At 37.2% G+C, this 21,744-nt stretch overlaps 1 protein-coding gene across 1 annotated transcript in view; it reads right to left on the bottom strand.

Moving 5' to 3' along the window:
- The window catches only part of LOC149783352 (uncharacterized), a 101,994-nt gene that overhangs the window by 53,655 nt on the left and 26,595 nt on the right, over positions 1-21,744 (bottom strand). Inside the window, exons 3-4 of the mRNA XM_089931556.1 lie at positions 14,819-14,965; positions 10,440-10,625 (exon numbers count right to left, since the gene is read on the bottom strand). Coding sequence (XP_089787682.1) covers positions 10,440-10,625; positions 14,819-14,965 — 333 coding nt within the window. The remainder of the gene's footprint in view (positions 1-10,439; positions 10,626-14,818; positions 14,966-21,744) is intronic.

Genomic DNA, 21,744 nt, shown 5'->3' with positions numbered 1-21,744 from the left:
AAATTCTATGCTCCAATTAACAGGTCTTTAAATTTTTTTCACTAACCCACAGAATCAGCATATTCAATTTAGTAACTATCTCTCTAAATTTAACTGATCCTGCTCAAATCAAGCAGAAACCGATGCTGTACAGGGACAGGGGCCATTCCAACCTGCCGCATATTTGGGACAATCTGTTAACTTCACTCACCATTCCATCAAGTGAAGCTGACAGTCAGTAGAGATCACATCAGCCTGCTGATGAAGTCCTTAGTGTAGGGTTAGCTTTCTCTATTTTTTGTGTGTGTAAGTAGCTGAAAAGTTAAATACATTGTCAAATACTCATAGGACTTCAGAGCAGCGACAGTGAAGGGAACCTTGCAATAGTGACAGGTAATGATTACATTATTTAAACAAGTTTATTCACCCACCTCCTAGCTATATTTCACTAGCAGTCATACACCATCTATCACTATTGCCTTGCTGATATTGCCAGTTCTGAGAGAGGCTGATGGTCTAAAGAAGGAGTTTCTACTGCTATGCTGGCAGCAGATTGGGCCACGTTTTTGTGCTGTAACAGTTTGGACCAAGGAAAATATGCCTTCAAGCTGGTGTGAAAAAGACAAAGTAAAAATGTGGATATCAAAACAGCCAGTAATCACAAATGGTTTAGACAGATCTCATAGCAGCCACCAATCACAACTGACTTAGACAGATCTCATAACAGTCACCAATTACAAATGATTTAGACAGATCTTGTAACAGCCACCAATCACAACTGATTTAGACAGATCTCACAACAGCCACCAATCACAAATGATTAAGACAGATCTCATAACAGCTACCAATCACAACTGATTTAGACAGATCTCATAACAGCCACCAATCACAACTGATTTAGACAGGTCTCATAACAGTCACCAATCACAAATGATTTGAACAGATCTCACAACAGCCTTCAATCACAAATGATTTAGACATATCTCATAACAGCCTCCATTCAAAAATGATTTAGACAGGCCAGCCTAGTAGTATTAGTCCTAGCTTCATGCACTTTAATTCTGAGAAGTTTTCTTGACAGTGAAAATAAGGAAACAAGAAATAGTGCATGCAGTAACAACAGTGAGCCCTTAATATGATTGAATGAGATGCTTTCAACCCTTTCTTTTCAATTTTGAAGCAGCCAAATGTAAATGTATGCCCCAAATGGGTGAAAATGTCGATTTTGTTCATCCCCAGCAATATATCAGTAAGGTATGTGGTTGACAAAGGAGAGAAATGGACCCATAATTACCAATGAACCATAAAAAATCTTTTCGAAAGCAAGGCATGAAGTTTGCTCCTTCTTTTCATGGATGCTAAGGAAACTACGATCATGGCAGTTTCAGGAGTGAGGTTCTCTAAAGAAGTTTGACCAATAATTCAATGGCGGTTTTCCAACAAGGTATTTGTAAGCAAGATACAAGTCTCTGCAGCTTAAAATACTTCATAAGATCAGAGAGATGAGGATCCAGTCCATCAGCTGGAACCTTGGACAACCTGAGCATGTTGGACAGGGTTGCACTTCAGCCCCTAATAGTAGAGATTAAGTCTTTTCTCTCTTTGGATATGAAGAGAAGTCTACCACTGTACAAAGACATGCTTCCTGCTGAATCAATCACAGAATATTCTCCTCTTTGCATCGTAGACCTTAGATGTGGACCATTTCTTAGCCTGGACAATATTCAGTTAGTAACTTTGCTAAAAAAAACTTGTCATGGCAGATTTAGCATTTGAAATGAGCCAAGCATGATGGTGAATCTGAGAGCTTCTGAGAAGAGCCTCCATATGCTGAAACAGCAGGTCCCTTGTCTGAGGTAATGTCATGGGCTGGTCTACCAAAAAGTAGAGTAGACTGTTTAACCACAGTCATTGGGGAAACAGAGGGACTATCATACTGATTCAGGCTAAAAAGGTCCAGACTTTGTGGAGCACTTGAGGAATTATTCTGATGGGTGGAAATGCGTAATCTAACACATAATTCAACTTTAGATTCAAGCTGTCCATCGGAATCTGATCTGCCACTGGGGAGACATAAAAGGGGAGCTGGTTGTTCCATCTCATTATGAACAAGACCACCAATGGTCTCCCCTGAGTCTGAACATAGGCTATGCTATAGAGTGGAGCAAAGACCATTCCATGAGAACTACTTTGCCTCTCCTGGATAGATTAACAGAATATTTTTCTTGTACTGAATATGACATATAAGGAGGGTAATCCGTCCTGATTTTGCCCAACAAAAGAAGTTTCAAACCTCACACTAAGAGAAAAAGCATGTCCACCTCCTCATCATATGAGGTAAACTATGACTGAGAGAGGAAGAGGAAACCACCACCACAAAATGACTATTTATTTTGTTGATACATCTGTGTATGGTTATGAATACTGCCCTCATTTCCAAACTGTTTACATGAAGGACCAGATGCCTGAAAAGCCAACCTATCTGACTCCAAATGAGCACTCCAACCCAAACCTAGTGCATCAATATACAGATGGGAGTGGGGTTATGAGGCATGCACTGGGATTCTGGACAGAAACTGGTCCCAATTGGCCTACAGACTCAAGTGGTAATGAAAACCTGATCCCAGAGAAATCTGAGCTGACATTGGAGACCAGGTTTGCTGCTGAGTTTACAGTCCCCAGTTTGTATAAGTAAAGGTAAGTAATAATGACTTGAAGTGCCACCAAAAGAGCCAGGATTCTGTCTACCCTGTCAAGTGGAACATGAAACTTGCCTCATATTGGAAAGGTAGTTCATCCACGAGTAAGCAAAATCCTTAGAAGTGAGTAGCTCAGATTTCTCTAAGTTTGGAATAAGTCCAAGCTGGGTCAGCATTGACCAGTAGTGTGGACAGATTTAACAGAAGGAATCTTTGAGGCTCTTTTGCAATAACTAGTGGTCAAAATACAGGATGACAGGGACAACCAAAGGCCTCAGGTGGGTGGCAGCTACTATCATCATCCTGGTGAAAGCCCAAGAAGACTTAAGGCTGCATGGCAAGAATAAAAACTGGAGATTCTCATGATACAGTCAAAATTGGTTGTATTTCTTATGAGTAGGAAAAACGTGGATGTGAAGATGAACATCCTGAATGGTTTCTCCTTGAGGAACCTGTATAAGGAGGAAAGATTGATTGAAAGCTGAAACTTCCCTGGAGACCTGACAATCCAGGAGTAAAGGCCAGACAATGCCTTTTTTCACCCTGTTCCACAGCTCCCATCTGCAGAAGGGTATGCACATGCCTTTATATGATCCAGTTCTGACTGGTGAAAGAGGATACAGTCCTTGATACAAGGACTGCATGGTAGCCTTGCCTTAGTTTAGAATGACACACCAAAACCAAAGGGATATCTTCATTGTGCATTTGCCCAATGAGAGGCATTACCTTTTAACCCCATATCCCTGTGTTGAGTTTGAGACTTGGGGGTGGGGATATCTTTGTTAATGGGGAGTTATGGAACTGGCCCTAATAGCAGACATTTTAGTAGGAAAAGAATGAGTGTTATCCTTCCTTGATTGTCATGTTTTTATTTAGCCCCCACAAGCAGATGTTCAACAACCTTCAACTCAGTTTTGCTATGATGCCAATTCATGAACATCCATGGCACCATAAATGGGAAGGAAGATTCACTTCCCTGGAATTGATCCCCCCACATTCCAAAGAGTTTATAAGGGAAGATGGGAAGGGGGAAGATGCTGATCTGATCCCTTCCTATAGACAGATTAGTATACAACAACTGCCTGTCACCAACAAGATTGATCAGCAGTATAGAGATGGCTGGAGGGTATTTGACTCACCCGATCCATGCCCCCATATAGCAATGATGACGTCATTAGTCAAAGACCTGTCAGGTAACACTGATCTGATGAAGAAGCCCTCTTCAGAACTTGAAGATGATGTTTGTGGCTCCCCCCCACATCTTTTAAGGTGGCGTGATCTGTTCATCATCATCACTAGGCTTAGGGCTATGAGAGGAATTAGTTCTTTATGGGGGTGGGGGAAGAAACATGTGGCTCACTCTCAGAGTATTTTTTCCTTGGGATCAAATCCTATCTGTAACTGACTGAGTCTGGACATCTGTTAGTAATTATAAAGCATGAAACCTTTTCCTGAAAAGAAAAATCCCACACCCTCCTGGGAACAAAGAATGTAAGCCTGAGCCCCAAAGGATCAGAGAATGATTCCACATTCTCCTGGGTTCAAGTAGTGTTACCCTCATCCGCACAAGACTGGGAGAAAGGTCCCACACCCACCTCAGATTGAGGAGTGATACTCTGAGCCCCACATGACTCAGAGAAAGATCCCACACCCTTATGGGATCAAGAAGTATGACTCTTAACCCTGCAGGACACAGGGGATTCCATTACTGTTCTGCGATCAAGGAGATCTCTTCCCTAATAATAGGGAGATATCACATACCCTCCTGGGCTCAAGGAGTCCTCTAGTATTAAGGAGGCTGATTCTGAGTCCTCTAGGACTGGCAGAACAAGCCTGGCCCTGTGGGGTATTTCTTTTCTCTGAAGCAGAGAAAAATCTTATACCCTCCTGAAATCATGGAGATTAGGGGCCAAACCTCTTCAGACCAAAAATGTTAAGTGCACACCAAGCAGGTGAGATGAGTGTCCCCCTTGGATTTTTTTAACTAACATTTGTCCACACTATGTGACATTACATTCCAAAATGCAAAAATATAACAAAATATCCTATAAAACAATCTGATGAAAATAAACTAAAATTCCTGAACTCGAAAAGGTAGAAAATACTTATTCTGTCATTGGATAAGGGAAATGGTATAATTAGACTTGAGCACTGCTAGGTTTAACACTGCATAATTCACCGATTTAAATTCATTAAAACTGAAAAAAGAGCTTATAATCACACTCAGATTTTCAAGGACTTTGGGTATTGTCATTTGATAAGTAGAGAAAATATAATAAACTGTAAAAATAACATGGAACATAAAAAAGGCCAAATTTGAACAAGCTAATTTCCACATGTCTGATTACATACAGATCACACAAGAAATGGGTATCCTGCTCTGGCTTATGACATGGGAGTTAGACCTGGTCTGTGTTCTTTCTACACTAATGTTCTGGAAATTTCTATCTAATGGGAGGATGGAAACGATAGTTCTGATGAGGGTACTTGCCTCCCAGAAAAGATTACCAAGGTAATTGTGACAGATAACCTATTACTGCATTTAAAACAATACATTATGATCTCTGGACTCTCATTTTCAGGTACTGCCAAAGACAATACATTATGACCTCTGGACTCTCCTTGTCTGGTACTGCCAAAGACAATACATTATGACTCCTGGACTCTCCTTGTGAGGTACTGCCAAAGACAATACATTATGACCTCTGGACTCTCCTTGTCAGGTACTGCCAAAGACAATACCTTATGACCTCTGGACTCTCCTTGTCAGGTACTGCCAAAGACAATACATTATGACTCCTGGACTCTCCTTGTGAGGTACTGCCAAAGACAATACATTATGACTCCTGGACTCTCCTTGTCAGGTACTGCCAAAGACAATACATTATGACCTCTGGACTCTCCTTGTCAGGTACTGCCAAAGACAATACATTATGACTCCTGGACTCTCCTTGTCAGGTACTGCCAAAGACAATACATTATGACTCCTGGACTCTCCTTGTGAGGTACTGCCAAAGACAATACATTATGACTCGTGGACTCTCCTTGTGAGGTACTGCCAAAGACAATACATTATGACTCCTGGACTCTCCTTGTGAGGTACTGCCAAAGACAATACATTATGACTCCTGGACTCTCCTTGTCAGGTACTGCCAAAGACAATACATTATGACCTCTGGACTCTCCTTGTCAGGTACTGCCAAAGACAATACATTATGACTCGTGGACTCTCCTTGTCAGGTACTGCCAAAGACAATACATTATGACTCCTGGACTCTCCTTGTCAGGTACTGCCAAAGACAATACATTATGACCTCTGGACTCTCCTTGTCAGGTACTGCCAAAGACAATACATTATGACTCCTGGACTCTCCTTGTGAGGTACTGCCAAAGACAATACATTATGACTCCTGAACTCTCCTTGTGAGGTACTGCCAAAGACAATACATTATGACTCCTGGACTCTCCTTGTGAGGTACTGCCAAAGACAATACATTATGACTCCTGGACTCTCCTTGTGAGGTACTGCCAAAGACAATACATTATGACTCCTGGACTCTCCTTGTGAGGTACTGCCAAAGACAATACATTATGACCTCTGGATTCTCCTTTTCAGGTATTGCCAAAGACAATACAGTGTGACTTCACAACTCCTTGTGAGGTATTGCTGAAGACAATACATTGTGACTCTGGATTCTCCTTATAACACACTACTAAAAAGAATACATTGTGACCTCATGACAGAGTTCCCCTGTGAGGTACTGCCAATGATAATACACTGTGACATATAGACTCTTCCTGTGAGGTACTGCCAAAGACAATACATTATGACTCCTGGACTCTCCTTGTCAGGTACTGCCAAAGACAATACATTATGACCTCTGGACTCTCCTTGTCAGGTATTGCCAAAGACAATACAGTGTGACTTCACAACTCCTTGTGAGGTATTGCTGAAGACAATACATTGTGACTCTGGATTCTCCTTATAACACACTACTAAAAAGAATACATTGTGACCTCATGACAGAGTCCCCCTGTGAGGTACTGCCAATGATAATACACTGTGACATATAGACTCTTCCTGTGAGGTACTGACAAAGGCAATACAATTTTGTACTATTTTTAACATAAATTTTCCAAATGTGTCAAAACTAGGGCTGGCATGATTATGCAAATAAACAGATAATTGATAATCATACATGCTAAAATCAATTATCAATGAAAATATTAGGTAAATGATGTTTGAAGAAGGTGCTGAAATCTATATGCCAAGAGTTACAAAGTACCGGTAAAACCTGGACAATACATACACATGGAAATTAAGTGTATGGATTTTAAAAAAGCATCTGTGCATTTGTGTATTACTTTAGCAAAAAGAATTCAGAATATGTATGTGTGCAAATTTAAATAAAGACATAAAAAAATGCTCATCATTTGACTGATGAGACCTGAATGTCATCAAATGAACTTAAAGTATAGACTTGAATTTAAGTTTAGAATCCAGTGATATGATTAGCTGAAATTCACTAGGCAAGTCTGACTTAAGAGCAACCAATTAAATATCTTAAGTCTTGACTTAACTTATGACCTGTGAACTTGGTTTTAAGTAAGTGGTAAGTAGGATATTTTCTTTATTTTGATATAATTTTGCCTCTTTATCCATCTTTCCTGTCTACTATTAACCAGGTTGATAAATGTAAATCCTGGAACTTTCCAAATAAAAATGTAGTTACACCATGACACAATTGACTGCCAATAAATATATAACAAATACATATAATCATCACTAATATAAAAACAAAATGTATATGACCTTCAGTTGTTTAAAAATGGTATTTGAACTGTAGTAATTTAAAAAAGCACATGACTGTCACTAATTTAAAAAATAATCACATATGACCTTTACTAATATAAAAATAAGCAAACAAAACCTTCACTAATTTAAAAAATAAGCACATATGACCCTCACTAATTTAAAAATAAGCAAATAAGACCTTCACTAATTTAAAAAAAAGCACACATGACCTTTACCAGTTTAAAAAATGTGCAAATAGAACCTTTACTAATTTTAAAAATAAGCATATATGACCATCACTAATTTAAAAGATAAGCACATATGACCTTCACTAATATAAAAATAAGCGATTAAGACCTTCATTAATTTAAAAAAATTAAGTACATATGACCTTCACTAATTTCAAAATAAGCACATGTGACCTTTACCAGTTTAAAAAATATGCAAATAGGACCTTCACTAATTTTAAAAATAAACACATATGACCTTCACTAATTTAAAAGCAAACAAGACTTTCACTAATTTAAAATATAAGCATATACAACCTTCAGAAGTTAAAAAAAGGTAAGCAAATAAGACCTTCACTAATTTAAAAAATAAGCACATATGACCTTCACTAATTTAAAAACAATCACACATGACCTTCACTAATTTAAAAAATAAGCACATATGACCTTCACTAATTTAAAAAAAGCAAATAAGACCTTCACTAATTTAAAAAATAAGCACATATGACCTTCACTAATTTAAAAAAATAAGCAAAAAAGACCTTCACTAATTTAAAAACAATCACACATGACATTCACTAATTAAAAAAATAAGCACACATGATCTTCACTAATTTAAAAACTAAGACCATATGAACCTCCTTAATTTAAAAATTAGGTAATATAACTATAATTTTTTATTAAAAAAATTAGGTGTTTACTTATCATTAAGATTCTACAGCATGTACAATCTAATCTCATTTATCTGACATCTATTTATCCAGACTATCTCCCTCTCTCTCTCTCTCTCTCTCTCTCTCTCAACAATAGGATGAATTTTCTCAAAGACATTCAACATTAAACCTATTTATCCAATAATAATTTTGTATTTATTAACAGCAACAGACTGTATTGGAAAAAAGGGTTGACTAAATGATATGTATTGATCATGATGGTAGAACTTTATTTCAAAGCAACACAGTCATGCTATCAATAGTCACCCTGTAATGGGTTGGAAGAGAAAGCCCTAATCAAGCACATCACACAACTTATGCAAGAATTGCTGTTATTTCTGCCGATCAAAGTAATATGGAAAAGTCTATTCTAGGACACACAATTATTGAATTTCCAAAACACTGGACGAAAAGAATTTCCTCCCTTTAGTTTCAGTTATACAATAGATCCTGGTATACTCAGAATAGCATGCCGAAACATTGAGGGAAATGGGGATGAAGAGGTTAAGTGTACCAGGAATGAAGAGATTAAGTGTACCAGGGATGATGAGGTGAAGTGTACAGGGGATGAAGAGGTTATGTGTAATGGGGATGAAGAGGTTATGTGTAATGGGGATGAAGAGGTTAAGTGTACCAGGGATGAAGAAATCAAGTGTACTCAGGATGAAGAGATTAAGTGTACCAGGGATGATGAGGTGAAGTGTACAGGGGATGAAGAGGTTATGTGTAATGGGGATGAAGAGGTTATGTGTAATGGGGATGAAGAGGTTATGTGTAATGGGGATGAAGAGGTTAAGTGTAATGGGGATGAAGAGGTTAAGTGTAATGGTGATGAAGAAATCAAGTGTATGGGGAGGAAGAGGTTAACTGTACCCAGGATGAAGAGGTTAAGTGTACCTGGGATGAAGAGGTTAAGTGCACTGGGGATGAAGAGATTAAGTGTACCTGGAATGAAGAGGTTAACCGTATCAGGGATGAAGAAATTAAGTGTATCAGGGATGAAGAAATTAAGTGTATCAGGGATGAAGAAATTAAGTGTATCAGGGATGAAGAAATTAAGTGTACTCAGGATGAAGAGATTAAGTGTACTCAGGATGAAGATATTAAGGGTACTCAGGATGAAGAGATTAAGTGTACTCAGGATGAACAGATTAAATGTACTCAGGATGAAGAGGGTTAAGTGTACTCAGGATGAAGAGGTTAAGTGTACAGGGGATGAAGAGATTAAGTGTACTCAGGATGAAGAGATTAAGTGTACTCAGGATGAAGAGGTTAAGTGTATAGGGGATGAAGAGATTAAGTGTACTCAGGATGAAGAGATTAAGTGTACTCAGGATGAAGAGGTTAAGTGTACTCAGGATGAATAGGTTAAGTGTACTCAGGATGAAGAGGTTAAGTGTACAGGGGATGAAGAGATTAAGTGTACTCAGGATGAAGAGATTAAGTGTACTCAGGATGAAGAGATTAAGTGTACAGGGGATGAAGAGATTAAGTGTACTCAGGATGAAGAGATTAAGTGTACTCAGGATGAAGAGATTAAGTGTACAGGGGATGAAGAGATTAAGTGTACTCAGGATGAAGAGATTAAGTGTACTCAGGATGAAGAGGTTAAGTGTACAGGGGATGAAGAGATTAAGTGTACTCAGGATGAAGAGATTAAGTGTACTCAGGATGAAGAGATTAAGTGTACTCAGGATGAAGAGGTTAAATGTACTCAGGATGAAGAGGTTAAATGTACTCAGAATGAAGAGATTAAGTGTACAGGGGATGAAGAGATTAAGTGTACTCAGGATGAAGAGGTTAAGTGTACTCAGGATGAAGAGATTAAGTGTACTCAGGATGAAGAGGTTAAGTGTACTCAGGATGAAGAGATTAAGTGTACTCAGGATGAAGAGGTTAAGTGTACTCAGGATGAAGAGATTAAGTGCACTCAGGATGAAGAGATTAAATGTACTCAGGATGAAGAGGTTAAGTGTACTCAGGATGAAGAGGTTAAGTGCACTGGGGATGAAGAGATTAAGTGTACCATAAAACTTGTGTGACAGTCGATGGTATTCCTGTTGACTGTCAGATCGCTGAACATAACATTTCCTCAGGCTACGGTATTCCTTGCGGAACTCAGCTTCAGAAATCGTTGTAGCAGTTGAGTCATTCCTTCGGTGATTGAATCTCTGTAGCAAAGGAGATGTTGGGTCCTTGTTGAACACGTCATCTGCAATTAAAGTAAAAACCAAAGCTAACTTAAACTTTATTTAATCAAACTTTTATCTGTTCATTTACTTAACAGCATTTTGCACTAAATAAATTTAATAAATTGAATAAATTCATCTTGTACAAAAAAGAATTTTACAGTAGATGGGGTTAGATGTAGAGTGGATGGGTAAGATGTACAATAAATGGGATCAGGTGTATAGTGGATGGGATCAGGTGGATGGGATCAGGTGTATAGTGGATGGGATCAGGTGTATAGTGGATGGGATCAGGTGTATAGTGGATGGGATAATGTGTACAGTGGATGAGATATGAACTGCTTGCTGATACCAACTCCAATTTTCCATGTCCCTCTAAATGAATGGTCGAAAGGCATCTTGAATAAAACTGATTTATTAATGTTTCCATATGAAATCATGATTTCCTGATGGATCGAGTTGACTGGTTGTTGTTGTTGTTGTTGTTGTTCTAGGGTTTAACACCACTTTTCAGCACAAGATAGGATATACATGGCGGCCAGTATAACTGGTGGAGGAAGAACCCTGGAAAACCCAGGGAAGAACCACCAACCCATGAGAAGCTACCGGCAGGCTTTCCCACGTACCCACGCTAGCCGAGCCTTGGACTCAAACCCACGTAGACAGAGGTGAGATGGCAGTGATCCGGAACGGTGAGCGCTTTAGACCACTCGGCCTCTCGGGGTCCCGATCGAGTTGATTGGAGGTTTACTCTATTCTATATGGCAGCATATGTAATCCTCTCACACCAGTGCATAGTTGACTAGTGTCTCGGCTACACAGGTGTCTGCATGCAGTTTCTGAGTGTACTGGAACTTAGTTATATGACTCTGTACTAATTTGTGTAGTACATGGATTCAGTGATAAGCATTACTTGGAACTACTGTGCATAGAAAATTCATCATTGTGCTCATCAAGGTGTATAGACAATAAGCATCACTCTACTTAGTTCAAATGTTTATTGGGCACTCTGGTGTATAGTCAATACACTTCTGTATTATGTTGAGTAGCATGTGAATAGTAAAATAGGCATCTTCTAAATTAAACTGAGCAGTGTGATGGGTACTCTGGTGTATAGTCAAATAGGCATGTTCTACATTAAATTGAGCAGTGTGGTGGGTACTCTGGTGTATAGTCAAATAGGCATGTTCTATATTAAATTGAGCAGTGTGATGGGTACTCTGGTGTATAGTCAAATAGGCTGTTCTACATTAAACTGATCAGTGTGTTAGTTGCTCTGGTGTATATTCAAAAGTCTGTAATTTAGCTGTGCAGACTGTGTTGGATACCTTGGTATACAAACAGGCATAAATCCCATAATTGGATAGGTTGTTCTATCCCAGCTTGTATCTCATCTGAATTCAAACAGTCTTTTCAGCAATGTACAATCTGTATATCGTCCTTGCCACAGTACTGAAACTACTCTTCAAAAAGTAGTTAATGACATTCTCTCTGCTTTGGATAGCAGAAATATTACAGTCCTCACCCTCCTTAATTTGTCTGCAGCATTTGACACAACAGACCATGATATATTACTTCACCGTCTCCCGCATGTATTTGGCATTCATGATATAGCCTTACTATGGTTCAAAAGAAGTCCTACTTGGTCAACAGGACACAAGTTGTATCTGCAAATGGAATACACTCCAATCCAGTTGATCTATGTTGTGGCGTTCCACAGGGGTCTGTTCTTGGACCTGTTCTCTTCATTCTGTACACTCGGTCGCTCTCAAGTGTCATAGATCATCATCCAGAATCAAATACAAAATTTGTTCCCTGTGCTACATTTCACTGACGGACTCTAGTCCAACATACCTATCCAACCTCAGCCATGTCTACACACCAGCAAGATACTTACGCTCCTCTTCTGACAATCGTATACTCATTAATCCCACTATGAAAACAAAGTCATATGGACAGCATTCTTTTGCATACCAGGGCCCAGTAACATGGAATGAATTGCCCACTGAACTTAGACACAAAGACACAGTGATCCCATTCAAGAGTGCTCTCAAATCTCACTTATTTCAAATGCAAGAACAAACTTAAAGACCTAATAATGTTTCCTACCTTAAATATTCTCAGCATGTTTTTTATGTTTTCAAATTTCACGGTGTTTGTTTTTGTAATCATATCATTATATATGTTTTTTATCTTATAGGTGATGTCTAATGTTGTAAAGTGCTTAGAGCTTCTAAAGATTACAAAGTCCTCATTATTATTACAGGTATTATTATTATATCCCAGTATAGACCTTGCATCTTTGTACTAAGTGTATAGTATGTTGGTATTGAGTCCGTTATATGATTAATAAACATATGAAGTACCAAGATTTATAGTAAAAAATTACTATGTTATATGCATGTACTCTAGGCTAATCAACACTGTTTTGCTGATACAATGTTGATACAATTGGCCTTATAGCAATTTTCTTCATGTAATATAAGTTTCCATACAGATGAAACAGTGGTTTTTATATTATGACATCTACAAAATCATTTAAATTATATTTACTCAGGTTTATATTTTGATTCAATGGAAAGATGAAATTTCAATAAGGATATTACATGCAAGTTTGTGTGGGTACATACATGTACTATTTTTACATCATCTCTTTTTGAAGGCCTGCTGTGAAAAGGTTCAGCTCTATCACATCATGTATAATGTAATGGAGCTAAACCCTTTCACAGTAGGTATTCAAGAGGAGATTTTATATATATATACATATATATAACAGATGTTTACTGATCTTGTCCTTTTAACAAGATATGGGTTACGAGAATCCATGTGAATTCTCCGATCTCAGATGATTTCATGTATATTAAAGACTTGAGTGCATATTAACTGAAATTAACGTTAAGCCATGAAGTGAAATTTCATGTATGCTAAAGACCTGAATGTGTGTATTCACTGAAAATAATGTAGTTAAGCCATTTAATGAATTTCATTCATTCATTTGTGTAATTGAGATGAGAATGGAACTGTTATGGATCGTGTGATATTAAGGCTCGTGTGATATTAATGTGACACAGTGATGAAATATCCGTTAGGAAGTACATTAATCTCATGAAACTAGGTTTGTTTATGGTCTGCCATGTTTGGCTTTGCAAGATAGCCTTTGGTATCTGTTTGAATTCTGATAGGACAATATCTGACATAACGAGGGGAGTAAGGATCTATTCCCAGTAGGATATCTGACAGAAGATTTAGGTTGCTTCTCAGTTTATTCTGAAAGGGGAAATAGCTCCACTGATATATCCACAAGTATCTATGTACAAAGTTGAGAGCCGAAAGAGGCGAGACAATAGAGAAATTGGAGAAGAAAAAAGCAGAAGGATTAAGAAGAACAACCACAGTGAAGTTGGAGTGAACCAGAAATAAGCAGGTTATGAAGTTGTACAAGGCAATCAATTCGATTGTTCAGTCGATTCTATGATGAACCAATTCTATCATTTAAAAACAGATCTGCTATTTATGTAAGTATATTTGCGTCTGAAATTCAGTGAAAGATTTATTTCAAATGAGAAATGTATCTTTCTAATTGAGGCCCAGAGGGGCCGAATGGTCTAAAGCACTCACCGTTACGGATCACTGTCATCTCACCTCTGTCTGTGTGGGTTCGAGTCTCAGGTTCAGCCAATGTGGGTATGTGAGAAAGCTTGCCAGTAGCTTCTCGTCGGTCGGTGGTTCTTTCCAGGGTTTTCACTGGTTCTTCCTCCACCATTAATAGTGGCCGCCATGCATACCCTATCTTGCGCCAAAAAATGGCGTTAAACCCCACAACAACAACAAATCTTCCTAATGTAACATATTATCACAGTTGTTTATGTAACTGATTAAACTGTTGTATTAATGGGCTTGTGTCATTCTGTTCTATATATCTGCTCAGATCTCTATTTATTCCATCTATAAGTTTTACACTTTATATTAATATTTACTCAATCCAGGTAACAACACCGAAAGCGATCACCTTCTAGATAATGATAAACAAATAAATCGGACACCTTTTAAGAAGGTACAATCTGCCATTCAACCCCACCAACACCTCCAGCCCACATCCACCTACTATAAAAATAAAATACAGCCTAAGATGAAAAGATGTCCTATATATATTTGGTCTCATTGTTCCTTCAAAAGTCTAATTTAGACCCATTTTAATGTAAATGCTGATAGATACCTGCTCCACTTAGTTGTCCTTCAATACTAGCCATTGATGATTCACTGATGCCACTTTTCTCTTCTGAAATTAAACTCGGTATTCGCTTTGATACATCATCACCAACAAACAGCCATGTGGACTTTCTATAACTTTCCCTGTAAACACCTGAAAGCAAAAAAGGAAAGTAAGGGATGACAAATGATGTATTTCTGTATGTCAATCAATGCCTAATACAGGCCAATACCTAGGGTTTGCTGACCAATACTACTGCTGTGTATGTATAACTAACTTTATTTCCTCCTCCACACATTACCACCTCATGTCTGCAGTTTGTTCCAGGGATGAATCAGCAGCTGGCCTGCCAGTCATGTCCTGTGGGTTAAGCTGAGTCAGCTAATCCTGAATGTCACCAGCCTATGGGGCCAGTTACATTTTCCAAATAATTAGTTTTATATGACTGGGAGGGCCAGTTGATTTTCTGCAGGGCCTGTAAATTTCTGTATGCCCTGTTGGCCAATAATAAAAAAAAGTTCAATATTAAAAAGACCCCTGTTGTACTATATAAAGGATGTACTATATAAAGGATGCATTATATAAAGGATGTACTATCTAAAGGATGGCAAACGCCAATGATGGGATTGATGTCATAAAGCCTGGCTGTAGAGTTTTCAGTCCACATATTTTCCCAAATATATATATAGAACCTGCCAATTTTATCTTACGTTATAAGTAAGCAATTTTCCTCTAAGAAATGGAAGCCTGTAGGGCAGCTCTGGATGCTTTATATGCCCATTTTTTATAACCATTATTATCACTCTGACTAGGTGTATGAGAAAATCATATTTGTGTAGGATCTGAGAGAGTGAACGAAGATTTTGCAAATATTTCTTCTAAGCCTGACAACCCCATTTCCACATTTTGGTAAGTTTGGCAATCCTCAAAAACAACCTGGCAACCTTCTGTGACCCTCCAGAATGTCCTTGCAACCCTGACTTTACTCACCTTCAAGAAGTTGGAAACCAATGGTCTGTATACAGGCACATATGGCCGTATTAGTGGGTACCGATTTCACTGAATTTATTGTGAAAAATGAGAGGATTAATGAGATTTGTTTGAATTGGCAATGATCAAATACTGTCTGAGGGAGGTGATTGTGAAGGTGGTAAGTTTGAAAGAGAGAATTTTGTAGTATTTGCAGCACTGAATTTGCCATTTTAAAGTGAATTTGAAAGTGAAATGAAATTTTGGTTGCCCTCTCCCCCCACCAATATTTGTCTCCTATTGCACTGGTTTAAAATTATGGTTGACATGTGGTTTGTTTTAAACATTATATATTTAATACAACTTTAAATGATTTTTTTAACCCCTGCTGAGCCAAAAAAAAAAGACTTATAAAAATGGTACTAACAGCTACATTGCAAGGTGCTCAGCATTAAAAGGTTAGTGTTAGAACTGGTCAGCGAGGTGTCTGGATATTGTAAATGGATGGGAAATTATACTACTTGTCTGCAGTGCAGCCACTTTATAGTGATGACTAGTACTGGATAGTACTGGAGCATCATGTGGCATCATGTCCTTAGTAACCCAGTCACAATATCTTGACACCAGGCTGACCAGTGAGTCAAAGCACTAACCTCTTAATGCTGAACACCAAGTGAGGCAGCTAACCACTTAGGCCACCAAAGCATTCACATAGCATTAGTCTTTTGCTTGGCTTTCAATCAGTACAGTCAAAAGATTCCAGTTTCAAAATACGTTTGTGTGATAGCAATGTGGATTTGTCACAATTATGAAAAAAAAACACTGAGCATCAACTGTACAGTGGCTAACAACTCATTAAACTAAATTGAATAAAATACAATGTAAATAACTCAACTCCTTTAAGGTGTACAACACTGTACTGGAGACTTTAATAAGTCACTAATCACCAAGCTTACTTTAACTGTCAACCACATAGGTGTCACATAATACATGTAACCACTGATGCATTACAAGTCAGCTTGAGCATTAGGGACAGTTCAGTGATATACATGCAGGTCAAGTAAGTATTAATTATAGATAACCAATCAAATACAGAGAACAGAAATAGTACTTGCCCATTCATAGTTAACATGCTTTTGCACACAAAGGTAAAACCTTAGATACAATTCACCAAACAATCTTCATAAGCTGGAGGGACATACAAATGAAGCTCCAACGGAGGGCTTAATATAAATCATTAAAGACCATCAAAATGAAAATTAAATCTGTGCATTCAAGGTTTCTTTCAGGTGAATTAGACAACTCTTTAGTTTTGACAGGCCTTGTTAGAAAGTCAAATAGAATGCAAATGGATGGTCTGAGTTTTAAGTCTCAGCTTAAATATACACAATCAAGCCACGGTCAAGTTTAGATTGTATGAAAGACCTGTATAGCCCCAGCATAACCTGGGATTGGGCCTGCTGCCCAATCTGTGTTTGCAATGACTCTTATCAAATCTTGGGCTTTTGCCACACATCTCTGGGTACTGTATCACAGACTATTTAATATATAGAAGGAAAGTCAGGTTACATTCTAAAAAATGCCCTAAAAGTTTTGTCTGCTTTACAACATGCATAAGAAAGCTGTCAAGACAGAGTCCGCCAGTGCAGGCAGCTTTAGAAAATTAAAACCTATCTTCTTTTGCCCATTTTGGTATTCCATTCACACATAATAGCACCCATACACATTAGTCCATTAACATATAAAAAAGTTGTTGACTTACACATATAATGATCATCCAGGTTTGGGATTCTGGCATTTCATTATGCTACAGAGTTTAATGTTGAAAAGGGTGGCTGACAATATAATGCCCTGACATACTCCAATATCCTTTAGATAGCATTCAGAATGGGTGGTACCTACAACAACTCTGATAATTCTATCTTTCAAAAAATTAGACCTAAGAATAAGTAAACAGCATCTTTAAGCTTTCTCCAAGTCAAAAAAGATGGCTATTATATCTTCCTTCTTTGTGAAAGCTTCTCTACAGTTTCGTATTTTGCATTGGTTTAAAATTTCAGAGAAAAAGAAATTCCCTGGGTTTCCTCACTGGTTATACTGGATATTTAAAAAAGACCTTGCATATCTTAGGTACTGTTCAAAGAACCTTTAATTCCCTTTATCTTGGTATATGATGGATGGGTAAAATATGGGTCAGAGAGTATAAAGCTTGGCCTTGCTCCAAATGTGCACCTTTCAAATACTGTGAGCTCCGCTTGGACATTTTCAATACCTGGACTTCAGAGGTAAATTGTTTTTAAAAAAAGAGCCAATTAACTTTTTTGACATTTATATATGTAGTAATTCATCCACTGCACTTTCAGAAGCTGGAATTGTCTAGTTAGGCAAACTTAATTTTCCCTATTTTAATAGGTGCTAAATACATGTATAGTGTACTTTAGCCTAATTCAGGCTGATTATTTTAGCATAAGGGATTAGTCATTTTAGTTAGCAGTGTGCTTAGATCATGTACAATTTCCATAAGTACAATATCCAAAGAAATGTCAGCCACATTACATCAAAGTAGCATAGAGGTATGTCAACAATCTCTCCGCTTTGCATGTTTCAAATGCAAACAACTTCACCTTACATAAATCACTCTCCCTAGAGTACATAATAACTGGTGAGCACCCTCCATAACTGTTTCAAGTCTGATAGATAGTTTGTTGTGCTTTTCTATGGTGTAAACAATGAATGTCTGACAGTAGTATGTTGGACTCCAAATGTTTGAGCAATCTGTCATTTATGTTATGTTCAATGGTTTTGTAAGTACAGCTTGTTGGTGATATAGGATTATAACTGGATGAGCTGGTATGGTTCTTTCCTATTATTTAAAATGTTTAGTAATGTACTCAGAGCTGTATCAAGTTATGTTACAGTAGTGGACATCACATGGTACGGACATCACATGGTACAGACATCACATGGTCCTGCTTAATTGTCATAAGCTAAATTGTAGTTCTCAGTGCGAGACTTTAAGACTGATCTTCAGCATCAGCTGATTTTAAATTGGAAGGAAATTTACTTTCAAGTTTTTGAAATAGCAATTAATATTAAAGTTTCTGAAATAGCAATCAATGTTAAAGTTTGGGAAATAGCAATTAATGTTAAAGTTTTTGAAATAGCAATTAATGTTAAAGTTTGGGAAATAGCAATTAACGTTAATGTTCTTGAAATAGCAATTAATGTTAAAGTTTGGGAAATAGCAATTAATGTTAAAGTTTTTGAAATAGCAATTAATGTTAAAGTTTTGGAAATAGCAATTAATGTTAAAGTTTTTGAAATAGCAATTAATGTTTTCAGAATAAAGCTCTAGCTCATTCTAATTCAATAGCTTGGGTCCATTACCAATGACCACATTATACCAAACTGTGTTATACTGAGAATAACATAAAATACAGAAATGCAGTATGATGAGCGTGGACTATCAAAACTTTTTAAATAATGGTGTCTTGAAATGGAAATGAAGCAATAACAACAAGTTTGACTTTGTTTTCTTTCAGCCATTACTACAATACACTGATGAGCTTTGGACACTTGGTCCATGGCAGTACAGCATCAGTCCACCGTCAGATAAGTGGTCAAGTCAGCACATTCAACAGTTACAGTACTGCTTGCAGATTGTGAAGTGCAACAGTGAATCATGCTGTTGAACTAACTACAATAATATATTTCTGGATATTTTTACCTCCACCTGTTCCACACTACAGTACAGCACTGATAAAGGGATTACCTATGCACCGGTTGGCACAAACAGTGGAATGTTTGGATCTCTTTATAGACGACTGGCTCTTTTACATCTGCAGCCTTCACACAACTTCTTGATTCCATTTAATTTCTGTCCGTTGGTGACTGCTGATCTTGAGAAACATGTTTGTAATCAGTGTGGCCTGTACTTTCCATCTCAGGCTGTGAAGCGCAATCATGCCTGTATTCACAGGCATGCATTCATGACTTATTTGACTGGCTACAGTCTGCAATCATGCCTGTATTCACAAGCATGCAGCAATGAGCACATGAGCTGAAGTGGCAGGTGTCAGCACTGAGAAGCCTGAATCTGTTAGCGCTATTCTATCAACTACATCATCAACTTCCACTACTGAAAACACTGGTGACAGTCTGCCAGTTGTTCGCAGCTTATCTGACTGGCTAAAGTCTGTGTTTGTTGAAGTGAAGTAAGACACTGACAGTCTATTGAATTTAGCTTTCTGTGAGATGACAACTTTTGTTCTATGTCCTGAATAAAGACTTTTTTTAAGAAAGAACTTTCTGTTTAATTTTTTCTTTGTTTTGAGCTACATCTTGTGATGAGATCAGTGAGCACTTTATTTTGAGATGAACAGCTATTACACTGCCAGACCATAGAGCAGTGTATAATGCTAGATGGGGATGTCTGCAGCAGGGAGGGTGTGTGTGTGTAAGCCACTTGCGGACAAAAGTGGAGAAGGGGAGAGGGGGTAGGAAAACAGGTATTATCTGCGGACGTCCCTTATTATGGACAACCCCTAAAGGAGTGGATTCATCAATCACCATGAACTTGTTTGCATTATTTATATGATAATCCTGTTACCAAAAATATTCTTAGCCTCCTAAATATTTTTCAGCTGATAAAGTCAATCATAGATTACAAAATTGACGATTTGGTGTTGGCAAGCTAGCTAGGTTGCCATGTTTTGGGATTAAAGAATTTCTTTTTTATTATATTACATTAAATTTGAAAAAGATAAGAACATTTATAGGCTCTCGTTTCATAGCACAGGCACTTGATTCCAGAGTAAACTAATGTGTACACTCACTAATTAATACAAATTGTTAGGTGTTAATTGATGTGTATACATTAGTTTACCCTGGAATCAAGTGCCTATGAAATATGTACAGCATTCTGCAAACCTTATTGTTATTTTCATCTTGCCATTGATTATAGCTTGTGTGTGTTGTCAAATAGGGAGTTTTAAAAATAATTGTCGTGAAATAATCTTAAGGAAATTGGACTGAAGTGTTCCTGTTTCTATATATTGTTGAACCCTGCCAAGATATATGATAAATAATAATCATAATAATAATAACTGTTATTATTCTCATTTTTCTAAAAGATATTTCTAATTTTATCTTTGTCTGATTCAGTTGTAAATCTTTTAAAGTGAATTGCAAGAATATAGAACATTTTAATGATAAAAATTATTTAACTGTGCCCAATTTGAATAGTGTAAAGCAAGCTAACCCATTAACATTAGTTGAATTTAGAAGAAAAGAATTAATAATGGTTTTAATTATTTATTATTATTATTAAACATGAAAATGAAGTCGTATTTTAAAATTGTAGAAGAACAATAAAATATTTAATGACTCAAAAATGGATCTTAAAATAATTGTGTTTACAACATTATTACTGTACATGAAATCATAAGAATAGGTTTATGAATAGTGTTAAAGAACAATAGAACAGAACATCCATGCGTATAGGTTGTTAGGCAGCAAGAAAATCTACAAAGCATTCAATTAGATTCATTATTGCTTCAGTACACTGATGAAAAGCTAAATTACTTTTCAATTTTCTTTAAGTACAGTATTTTATCATTTAAATAACTGTACTGTTCTGCCATATTATCATGCAACTGCATTCTACTTTTGGATACAAGGTAGTGATTCATGACGTCACATGATGGCCACTGTTAAACAACTTTACTGACTTTGCAAACCCTGATCGTATACGCCTTTCATTTTGGGTGTAAATTTGTGCACCATATTAAAATGATTATTGCTCATGCATGTCATATGTTGATGATATTAAATAGTACTTAAATTGGATTTCTTTTGTTTGTCTAATTGAAAAGGAAATATGGCGTCTATGATACAAATCTCATGCTTTATTTTACCTATTGCATAAGAATTTGCAAAACTGCAAGCATCAGTGATCTGTTAAC

Source organism: Sinohyriopsis cumingii, chromosome 14 (assembly GCF_028554795.1).
Source record: "Sinohyriopsis cumingii isolate HCF-2022 chromosome 14, ASM2855479v2, whole genome shotgun sequence".
Lineage (NCBI taxonomy): Eukaryota > Metazoa > Mollusca > Bivalvia > Unionida > Unionidae > Sinohyriopsis > Sinohyriopsis cumingii.
Note: the sequence above shows the minus strand (reverse complement) of the source record. Positions and strands in the feature narration are given on the sequence as shown.